We start from the raw sequence: 10,959 nt of genomic DNA on the forward strand, positions 1-10,959 counted from the left end.
AAAATGACCGCAGCTGACGGTCCATGACAGCTGAGGAGAGAAGCCACACTGCTCACGCCTCCATTTCTCGTAGGGTCAGGCTGTTAATACAATCAGTCGAGTAGCGGAACAGGAGCCGAACGCCCTCCTACTTACATAAAGTGTTAATTTTGTGAAAACGCCGACAAGATGGCCGCCGCGCTAGTAGACCCGTTGACGGAGCCGCGGATGTACCAGCAGACTCTTCTCCAAGATGGACTCTGTGATCTCCTGGAGAGCGATAAGTTTGTGGACTGTGTCCTTAAGATCAAGGAGCGGGAGTTCCCCTGTCACAGGCTCGTACTGGCCGCCAGCAGCCCGTACTTTAAATCCGTGTTCCTCTCGGACCTGGAGGAGAGCAAAAAACGAGAGATTGTCTTGAAGGACGTTGAGCCGAGCACCATGGGGATGATCCTGAGGTACCTCTACACCTCCGACATTAACCTGACCGAGAGCAACGTCCAGGACATTTTCATGGCAGCCAACATGTATCAGATCCCGTCCATCTTCAGCGTGTGCGTGTCCTACCTGGAGAAGAAGCTGGTCCTCAGCAACTGCCTGGCCATCTTCAGGCTCGGGCTCCTCCTGGAGTGCCCGCGGCTGGCGGCCAAGGCTCGGGACTACATCTGCGACCGCTTCCAGCTCATCGTCCGGGACCAGGACTTCCACCAACTGGGCTCCGGAGAGCTGGCCGCCATCATCACGTGTGACGCCCTGGACGTGGAGCGGGAGGAGACGGTCTTCGAGAGTCTGATGGAGTGGGTCGCGTACGACCCGGGAGAGAGGCTGAAGGACCTGCCGGACCTCCTGCACTGCGTGCGCTTTCGATTGATGCCTCTTGATTACTTCAAGGAGAAAGTGGAAGGACACAGGTTGATACGAGCCGACCCGGAGATCAAGAAGGAGTTGCAGCTAATACGGGACGCTGAAAAAGGGATGCTGCCCAGGGTCAAAGGGCGGTCAGGCAAGACCGCGGGAGCCACGGCGGGACAGGAGGAGGAAGAAGAGGATGAGGAAGGTATGCTTCCAGGGATCCTGAATGATAACCCACGCTTTGGAATGTTCCAGAGGGATCTTATCCTGATGATAAGCAACACAGGAACATACGCCTACGATCCTGCTGAAAACGAGTGCTTCTTGGCCTCCTCGTCTACTGAGATCCCCAAAAATCACTGCAGTTTAGTGACCAAAGAAAACCAGATCTTCGTGCTCGGGGGTCTAATGTATAATGAGAAAAATACAGATGAGCCCTTCAGTTCTTATTTCTTACAGGTAAGGGTAAATGAAAACCACTGTTTGGTCTTTTTGCTCAGCTACCTTGTAACATCACTAAATTTGTCCACATTACAAACGCATGAAGCATGTCATACACAATCTGAATTTGATGCCTGTGATTCATCGAGAGCTCATCGGGAAACCATCGTAATATCTCAACAGCTGTTAGGCCGACGTAACGACACCAATCATTTTTACCAGTGTTTCACATGATCAACCTTGAGCTCCATTCTCCTGTGATACTCAGCTCACAAAGAGATCGCATGAAGCACACGTTTGAGTTCACATTCAGTACTCATTTGAGCTGACATGCAGCACACATTTGAGTTCACATTCAGTACTCATTTTAGCTGACATGCAGTACACATTTGAGTTCACATGCAGTACACATTTGAGTTCACCTGCAACACACATCTGAGTTGACATGCAGCACACATTTGAGTTCACATTCACTTTACATTCAGTACACATTTGAGTTCATGTACAGCTCCCATTTGAGTTCACTTGAAGCACACATTTGTGAATAGTCAAAAGAGGGAGAACAACACAAGCTCATTGGTATGTGACGATCCTCTTCCTGCCAGTTTGACCCCATGAGCTCTGATTGGCTGGGAATGCCCTCGCTACCCAGCCCGCGCTGTCTGTTCAGTCTAGCCGAGGCCCAGAACTCCATCTACGTCCTGGGTGGGAAAGAGCTGAAGGAGGGGGAGCACGCCCTCGAGTCCGTCATGGTCTACGACAGACAGTGAGTAAACTCACCAGGTCAAAAAACAACAACAAACGAAAACAAATTCACGAATCACACCGGACACGGACGCGTTTGAAATCGTGAAGCCTCCTGACGTCATTTCTCTTTCTCCTTGCACTGATTTCTCCTAGATCGTTCAAATGGGGAGAGTCCGACCCACTCCCGTACTGCGTGTATGGACACGGCTCCGTCTCCCATAACGGGCTCGTCTATGTGCTGGGTGGAAAAGCAGGAAACAAGTGTGTTGGGCCTTTTTCTTCTAGAAGGAATGCTTGATCCAAAGATGTGCATGAAAGCTTCAGGCAGCAAATTAGCTGGGCGCAATTATGATCGAGTTGTTCGTTGTAACATTTTTGGGTGAAAGAATTTCTTTAGCAAATTAATGCCAGTCTTGTCCACTGCATTTTTCATGTTACACCAGAAGACGCAGTGTTCTCACGGGATGGTTTTGTGTTACGTAACAGGGCGTGCTTACGGAGGGTGTGTGTCTACAACCCAACTAAGTTTGAGTGGAAGGATTTGGCACCGATGAAACTGGCTCGCTCTCTGTTTGGCGTTGCCGTCCACAAAAACAAGATCTACGTTGTGACGGGAGTGACAGACAGCGGCCTCACCAGCAGCGTGGAGGTCTATGACATCGCCAGCAATACGTGAGTCACAAACTCCGCCCGAGCCGCCCTGTTTATTCGACCTGTAGCCACCTGTCTGTTCTTATGCGAGGGTGACAGCATCACAAAGAGAGAATGACATCATCGTAAATCCTAACGATGGGAGAGCTCAACGGGTTTGTCCTGCTCACAACGAACTCCCAGGTGGACCGACTTCGTAGAATTCCCTCAGGAGAGGAGCTCCTTGAACCTGATCGAGCTAGACGGGTGTTTGTACGCCGTGGGGGGATTTGCCATGATGCCAAACGATACCACAGAGAACCTGGAACCGACAGAGATGAATGACATCTGGAGGTGAGCGAGGCCACCACGCAGTGATGTATTGTTATAGTCCTAATGAAAACCAATTGCTCATCAGGTTAATTTCGAGGGGTTAAAAGTGTCATCAAAATGCGTCAGGAGTGGAAGAGAGATGCACATACTGATAGTCTCCCACTACCCCCCCAGGTTTGACGAAGACGAGCAGTGCTGGAATGGGATGTTGAGGGAGATTGGCTACGCGCGCGGCGCCACGGTGCAGGGAGCGCGCCTCAACGTCATACGCCTCACCAAGATGTGAGCGACGGCAGACGTGAGCCAACGCGTGGGACGCGCGTGCGGAGAGCGCTGGAACGTAGCGACGCGTTCATAGCCAAACAGGACGCAGCGCAATGTGCCTGTCGATGCGAAAGACGGACAGCAGGGGGAGACAAAGGACAGGCCATAAGATTTCAAAGCCATGCGAGCAAACGTGAACTTTCTACAGATGGTGTGGTCTGTAGCGATGGTTGGAGTGATGTATTATGTCCATCTATGCGTTTGAATTATTCACGCCTTTATTTGAGTTATACTGGGTTTTGATAATATTTGGCTTATCATTTTCTTGTGGAAAATGACGCAGCTAAAATGTAGCAGTTACAATGTGTTAACTGACATCACAACAGACAAACATAAAATGGCTGAAAATACAGATTTCTATATGTCATCCATAAAACAAGTGACTGCATGACATGTAACATGAAGGACATTCACGTCAGGCATGTAACTCGACAAGCGTAATATGTTAAACAAGGAGAAGATACCACAGAATAAAACAAAAAGCAATTAGTGTTCAGTGAGATAGTAAAACACAGACAAAACTCATTTATGTTTGAGATTAACAAGGATGACTCTTTAGGTGTTTACAGATACATTAGCCAGTACACACGATGACAGAACATAGAGCAATATGAACAGCCCCTTTAGTCTCTATGACACTTGCTGTGTAACATACAATAACATTAATTTCAGACCCACCAGTATCATTACAGACACCGAGTTAGTTTAAAATACTTATTTAATCACCATCTTATAGAGTGATTTGGGGTGGAGGACATGAAAAACAAATCAAAGCTTTATAAAGTGACTAATCTTCTCCTCTGACATTTTAAGTAAATCTCTGACAGCCAGTGATGCTTCTTGTCCGCCATTAGAACTGCCAAGTTTCTAACTTCTATCTAAACGCCACATTCTTGCTACAAAATAAAAGTACCTGCAGTCAGATCACCTCCAAAATGTATTTTCTTGATAGTTATACTACCACATTTTGAATCAAACCATATAGTGTTTTCTGCCTTCTTCCAAAAGAACAAAAGCCTTTATTTTCAACAGTAAAACATAAGCAGAGATCATTTGTATTTAGGCTACAAATTTGGACCAATTTGACAAAAAAATTGCACACTATAGGCTATAACAAAACAGCTATTTTAAAGTGCCGTGATCCTCCATGTACAGTCCTGCTCTCTACTGTTTAGTGTTTGACTATGTCACACAGCTGAGTTGAAAAACTCCTGAAGGTACACAGCTAATTGTCAAGACCTTTTTAGAATTTGTTGGCTGTATTGTAGAGGGGCAACTGCTAACCCCCACAATGTGAAGGCGAACCATTTCTATACACCACTGGCCTACAGAAACATAGTATTTTTACTAGTTTTTCCTAGAATGTTTTAAAATAGGGGTTTCTGTATAATGCTTGACTTAGACAAAACAATATGACGTCTCCTAGACTACCTCGACATCCTTTGTCATAAACAACATAAACATTATGGACATGCACAACCATGTGGCTACATCCATTAATTCTCCACCAAGAAAACTGGGAATAAAAATGATAGTGAGGAATAGTATTTGAACCTCAGTCTGATGTGAGGGGAGTAATCCCTTGGCAATGGCGTTCTGGACAGATGTCCAAGTTTATCAAGAAATAATAATTTCTTATTATAAGGTGCGATACGCCTTGGACATACTAAAAAAAAGTAGTATCGCATAGAAAGTTGCAAGGTTGGAAATTATATAGAGTAATGCACATACTATTAAAATATACAGATATAACTGACTCACAGCTGATAAACAGATTACATTCTGTACATATTGGCAGAATTGTACATAAGTTGTACATAAGTTGTGACAAATAACATTTGTCAAAGAAAACTGTTAAACATAAAAAAAACAAAAATCTGTTAAACCTAACGTAAAAAACCAAAGACACCTTGAGGTTTTACAGTGAATTACACACAAAGTTGTAAAAACACAGAACCTGCTTATGGGGGCAACAGTATTTACGGTTCTTTAACATATTACAAGGCTTTCGAGACAGAGAGAGTTGTGAAGATAAAGATAGATTTTCTGTGTCTCTCTCTGTCAGCAGGGGCTAACCACAAACACATACAGATTAACCTTCTGCAGGAAACATACAACCTCGTAATGGACACACTCAACAGGTGTTCAGCTGCATCTCACTGGTCAGTGTGAGAACAGACCAAAACACCCCATGCTTCACACCGCCTTCATAGCCAGCAGACTGAACAAGGCTATTATTTTAGAATTTCTGTGAAATACCTGTAATATTATCATACAATGAGTGATTGGTTTAACCATAGCTATAAACATTCAGTGTATTTTATATATTTCAAATATAACTGTAATTACATACACCCCTTTTTAGTTTTTTACCTGTAATTTTGCTCTACTGTATATGCCAAAAGTGGCACAACCATAAACTGCTTGCTCGGGTGTTTTTCACTATATAAAATGATCATTATAATTTGTTTTTCTAGCTATAAAGATTATGTGTGGCAAACAGTGAGTTCCATACTGGGTTTGAACATTATTAAAGTCATACAGTCTGAACAAGAAGTTCCTCTAGCTTGACTGCAACACTGAACAGTAGTCAGGCATCCCCACTAGAGTCTGTCCTTGGGAACGGAGGCGGTAGAGGGTGTAGTTGTGAGTGTGAGGTGTAGCCACTCGCAGAGTGGAGAACTCTTGATGGCACCATGCCGGCTGGGTGAGTGGGCAGTCCCGTGTCCTTACACGTCTCCATCCCGGCCAAAAACGGATGCGCCTGATTGGCCGAAGCTTGACTTGCGACGGCGGAGGGGTTGTACTCGGTGGGCGGAGCCTCAGAGATGGGCGTGTCCCTGAGCTGAAAGCACTTCTCTCGGTGAGCCTTCAGCATGTTGGAGAAGCGGAACCTTTGGCCGCACGTCTCACACGGATACGGTTTCTCCCCCGTGTGTGTGCGTCGGTGACGCTTCATGTTGGGCCGGCTGGTAAAACTTTTGCCACAGATCTCACATATGTACGGTTTCTCCCCTAGGACACATTGATCGACATCATCAGCCTTCATCGATGGACAGACGGACAAACAGACACACCCATACATGCATATACATCATATTCCTTTGTCCTCCAATCTCTAATCCTTTGACACAAAATGTCTTTTACAACTTTCACTGTTTCTTGAGGGGACACAGCTTGAGCACTGTCCATTTCCAAGACACCCACTGCTGGGCGCTAAAGTGCTGAACCACTGAACTGTCAGAAGCCGGACGCCTCGACCTGCTGCTGAATTGTGATGCTGATTTATGACGGCTCGCGCCGAGACCACGAACAAGCAGCCACTCGCCCCGCAGCTCAGAAACCGCAGACGTTTACCGCACGCCATGGAGGCACCTGCCCCAACAAACCCACTGACCCCTTGACCCCACGCAGTGAGGCAGTGGGTTTGCAGAGACGAGGCCCAAGCGACCCCAGCGCTAAAGCAGGGATTAAACCAACCAGTTCTCACCGACTTAACGGACACAAGAACAGGAAGCTGCATCCAGAGATGTGTATCTTACCCGTGTGCGTCTTCATGTGCTCGTCGAAGTACTGCTTCATGTTGAAGTCCTTGCCGCACCACTGACACATGAACTGCTTATGGCCGATGTGGACACTCATGTGCGAACGCAACTGGTACTTGTACTGGAAACGCTCGTTGCAGTTCTGGAAGACGGGCAACGGAGACACGGGGCACAGTTATCGGTCGGCTCCGCCCCCAACGTTCATGGGGGGGGGATTGTTCCCTGGGCTCCAGGGGTTGGGAGAACCCAGAAGCACCCAGAATGAGGTCAAATGTGAACAAGTAGTGATGTTGTTGGAGGGATGTGGGGTGTGTGTGTGTGTTCTGTTTACCTCACACCTGAAGGGTTTCTCTCCTGAATGTTGGAGGAAATGAACCTTCAGTGACATGCTCCTCTTGAAGGACTTGCCGCACGTCTCGCAGGTGAAAGGCATCTCCTTGGTGTGGGCTGAAAACACAGCGAGACGATGAGGAGACGTTCGGCGTGAGCTTGGGCCACCGGGCCCATGCGCATTTAATGAAGAAACCGAACATCGTGGGCCACTACTGCAACTCACCGACCATGTGTTTGCGAACGTGAGCCATGGTGAAGAACTTCTTCTCGCAGACTTCACACGTGAACTTCTTCTCCGCATAGCCATGGACTATTTTATTGTGCTCGTGGAGAGACCAAAGCTTCTTGAAGTCTTTGCCACATGCAAGACACTGAAGATCAAACAAACATCAAAGGGGACGAGTGTCCATATGTTGCATGCACATATTGCCTCTTCATATATTATGTCTTTTAAGAAAAAAAACATTTAATTGTAATTACATTCTCATGTTTGATATTACCACTGTTTTTGCAGTATAACAAACAAATTACATGCAATATTAATTTGAAATGAACAAAAACTGACCCAAGTTCTGACCAAATAAAACAATATCTTGTCCAGGTCTAAGATGTGTGTGTACCTGTTGAGCAGGTGTGTGTGTACCTGTATGTTCCTCTCACAGTCGGTCTGCTGATGTAGTGCCAGCTCACTCTCCAGAAGAAAGCGCTTGCCACACTTATCACAGGACTGGATGCGGTTGTGTGCGATGTTTGCATGTTTTTGCATGTCCCAGCCATTGGCGAAGACCTGTGGGCACGTTGAACATGGGAAGCTCCGCCCCTCCTGCAATCTCACCTCAGGCCCGAACCCCTCCTGCTCGTCTCCACACCCACTCCTGACTCCGCCCTGCCTCACCTTCACGCCTGTTCTCATGGTAACCATCGCCATGGTGTCCCCCGAGTGCCTGCGAGGTCTCTGAGGGAGGAACTCGGGCAAGCTGTGGTCGCGAGGCACTGCCTCATCCTCGCTGGAGCCCCCGAGCACCTCGTCTTCACCCTCACTGGGATCCTCCTCTTCCTCGGACTCCCCGTTGTCCCTCTCCACCTCGAAGCCGGAGGGAAGGGCTCCCGGAGACGGGTTTCCCTCCGGCCCCTTGGACATGTTGAGCGTCTGGTTGTTCAGGTTCAGCTCCACGATGATCCGCTCCCGGTTGAACGTACCGAGGTCTTCCGACCCTCTCGCTCCCTCCGCCTCCCCCTCCAACTTACACGCCGGTGCCGACCCGTCCCCTATATGCGCCACATACGGGTTCTGCTGCGCGTCTTTCCCCCCGAACCCCTTGGTCCCCGCCGCGTCCTGCTCTTGCTTGATCTCCACGCGGGAACCGACACCCCCCGGCCCGCCGCCGTTGCTCCACGCCCGGGCCGGGGCGTGGTGCTCGCCCTGAGCGTCCCGCAACGTCCCGCGTGCGATCAGCTCGCGGCAGGACGAGGCCACGTCGCCCATCTGCAGCACCGTGGCCGCGCGCAGGACGTCACGCGCGTTGCCGCCGTTCACCAGCAGCTTGGACGTGTAGATGAAGTCGAGGATCTGTAGGAGGCCCTGAGGTCGCAGGGCCTCCAGAGACAGCTCCACGCGCCGCAGCTCCTTCCCGGCGGCGAACAGCGAGTGGAAGAACGGGCTGCAGGCGGCCAGCACGCCCTTGTGGGCCCGGAAGGAGGCCTGGTGGTGCAACAGCACAATGTCCACGTCGCACAGGTCCGGCTGAAGCAGCCGCTGTTCGTTCAGACGGTCCATCAGGAAGGCGGCGTGCAGGGCCACGTCCTCCACCAGCGAGTACTCGTCGGACGGGCGGTCTGCAGTCTTCTCCACTATCAGCTACAACGGGGCAGGAGAGAGTGTGGATTAGAAATCACGGCGCAGACCGGTCGTCAGAGAGGTGGATTGAACACAGGATGTTCAATGATTATGCAACATGGTAATATCCCATTTTATAATACAGCTGGCTTATATGCTGTCTATATTGACTTAGAAACTATATTAAACACTTATTATTTAAGAGCATGCTGTTCACAAGCCATGCAAGACATGTGTTTGACTCAGGTCAAATTAAAACATGCTTGAAAGATTTAAGATGAAAAAATGTCAAATATATATTGCTTTCCATGACTCCTTATTTTGTTAAGCATGGTAATTTCAATAATGCTCTGCATTTGATAAATGCTTATTAATGAGCAATTTGCATCTTACCAGTATCTTCCTATTTGCACTCCATTGACATTTAATACTGAACAGGCTAAACACAAGAACAGCCGATAAATAAACCAGATCTCCTCTGTATTCACATTGCATGATATTCTCCTGACCAACAAACGAAAGATGTCGTGGTTGCCCTGCCCGTGTGACTGACCACAAGACTAGTTTATACACACGCCACTGACTCTGACAGCGAGTCACACTGCCTACCACCTTACAGTAGATTTTTGGTTACTGTGGTCACTCATCACGTTGCATGCACAAAACGAACGGAAAAAACCTTAGAACTGTGGATAGTCAGATGAATGAATGTACGCGTATTACTGAACTGAACTGTATATAGTTTTCTAGTTACTTTTTGTAGTCCACAGTTCAATTCAAGTTTATTATAAGTGCGGATTTAAGTGCGGTTTATTATAAGTGCGGAAGTTAAACAGCCTTCCTGTTGACTTTAGTGAAACTCAACATACAGTAATAGAGGCAACTGCCTTTCAACCAGCATCACCAACTTAAGATTTGTAAAGAAAACATTATTGTAATTGTGGTTACATGAAGAGGCTTCTATCAGGACCTTCAAATGTTTATTCCTGTGTGTTTTAATCAACACGGCTGTCCCCGCTGTTAAATGTACATGACGAGTGTGAACAATCTGAAATCTATTGAGCAAAGTTGAATAAAACCACCACTGAGGTCAGTGTAAAAACGTCTTCTTACGGTTCTGAAGCGTTATGACATGTCTGTTTATTCTAAACCAAGTCTTAAAAATACTTTATTTTTAAAGAAAGCCAAACCAAACCATACAAGTATAGGCTAAATGTCCAGCGTCTTGCACACACAGTGCGTAGATCACAGCACATCTTAACAAAAGTTCCAACAGCTGTGAATAAACGTTAACAAGCAAGGCGAGATATGGTCCACAGGCCCGAAACCCAAACGTCTGCAAAAACAAAACGCAGCGGCCTAAACGGAACGTGCAAATGTGCAGAAGAGCCCAGAACAACACCGAATATTCGGGAGAAGAGTGACGTGCTACCATCGTGTTCCCGTGGGCTCCGCCGCGAAGGAGTTGCGAGTCCCCTCCTTGGGATTTGCGCGGTTCCTCTCCATGCAAAGAGCTATTCTTTATATTTAAACGGCGTGCGTTTATTTAGACAGCTGCTCTTTTTCGCCATGTTTGCATGCACAACGGTTTGCAGCGGAGGGAAATGGTGATTGGAGCTCCAAAATCATATGGGCTGCTCTGTGTGGGGCGTTAAAGCGACAGGGATGCGGTGATCCGCGGATATTTAGCCCCGGTGGCTTATTAAGTTTGCTTACATCGAGATTTGTTGTTTGAAACGGGGGCCGAATATTTGTTTTGAACAATATATCGCTTAATAGGTTTAAACGGGCGCTGCGGCGGCTGCACGCGGGGTGGGCTGCGGCGTCATAACGCGCGCGGACGAGGCTGCCAGGGTCAACGGGTCCATGTTGGAGTGAACAGGTTCGGTCGTGCACACGCACCGCGCACCCTCGTCCACTCAGTGGCAGCACAGCACT

At 47.8% G+C, this 10,959-nt stretch overlaps 2 protein-coding genes across 3 annotated transcripts; one reads left to right on the forward strand and one right to left on the reverse strand.

Annotated features, from left to right (window-relative positions):
• The first annotated feature begins 24 nt into the window (after positions 1 to 24).
• On the forward strand, positions 25 to 4,003 carry klhl40a (kelch-like family member 40a). The gene is made up of 6 exons (XM_076992714.1): positions 25 to 1,290; positions 1,878 to 2,038; positions 2,173 to 2,280; positions 2,506 to 2,691; positions 2,854 to 3,003; positions 3,157 to 4,003. Exons 1-6 carry the CDS (start codon positions 169 to 171, stop codon positions 3,266 to 3,268), a joined length of 1,839 nt encoding a protein of 612 aa, XP_076848829.1. The 5' UTR covers positions 25 to 168; the 3' UTR covers positions 3,269 to 4,003.
• Positions 3,503 to 10,642, reverse strand: zbtb47a (zinc finger and BTB domain containing 47a). 2 transcript variants are annotated; one of them, XM_076992713.1, is made up of 6 exons: positions 10,454 to 10,642; positions 7,828 to 9,042; positions 7,408 to 7,555; positions 7,183 to 7,298; positions 6,849 to 6,993; positions 3,503 to 6,321 (listed from the first exon to the last, which is right to left on the reverse strand). In XM_076992713.1, exons 1-6 carry the CDS (start codon positions 10,454 to 10,456, stop codon positions 5,897 to 5,899), a joined length of 2,052 nt encoding a protein of 683 aa, XP_076848828.1. In that variant the 5' UTR covers positions 10,457 to 10,642; the 3' UTR covers positions 3,503 to 5,896. The 2 variants fall into 2 exon arrangements, with proteins under 2 accessions (XP_076848828.1, XP_076848827.1); XM_076992712.1 differs by lacking the exon at positions 10,454 to 10,642 and adding an exon at positions 9,415 to 10,405.
• Positions 10,643 to 10,959: the final 317 nt, after the last annotated feature.

This window comes from Brachyhypopomus gauderio, unplaced genomic scaffold (assembly GCF_052324685.1).
Source record: "Brachyhypopomus gauderio isolate BG-103 unplaced genomic scaffold, BGAUD_0.2 sc96, whole genome shotgun sequence".
NCBI lineage: Eukaryota > Metazoa > Chordata > Actinopteri > Gymnotiformes > Hypopomidae > Brachyhypopomus > Brachyhypopomus gauderio.

Coding starts and splice junctions, on each gene's coding strand:
- zbtb47a (XM_076992712.1), bottom strand. CDS start 9,516: ATGCAATGTGAATACAGAGGAGATCTGGTTTATTTATCGGCTGTTCTT. Junction 7,556..7,827: donor ACTGTGAGAGGAACATACAG/GTACACACACAC, acceptor TTTGATCTTCAG/TGTCTTGCATGTGGCAAAGA. Junction 6,322..6,848: donor GCACATGAAGACGCACACGG/GTAAGATACACA, acceptor AATGTGTCCTAG/GGGAGAAACCGTACATATGT.
- klhl40a (XM_076992714.1), top strand. CDS start 169: ATGGCCGCCGCGCTAGTAGACCCGTTGACGGAGCCGCGGATGTACCAG. Junction 1,291..1,877: donor TCAGTTCTTATTTCTTACAG/GTAAGGGTAAAT, acceptor TCTTCCTGCCAG/TTTGACCCCATGAGCTCTGA. Junction 3,004..3,156: donor GAGATGAATGACATCTGGAG/GTGAGCGAGGCC, acceptor CTACCCCCCCAG/GTTTGACGAAGACGAGCAGT.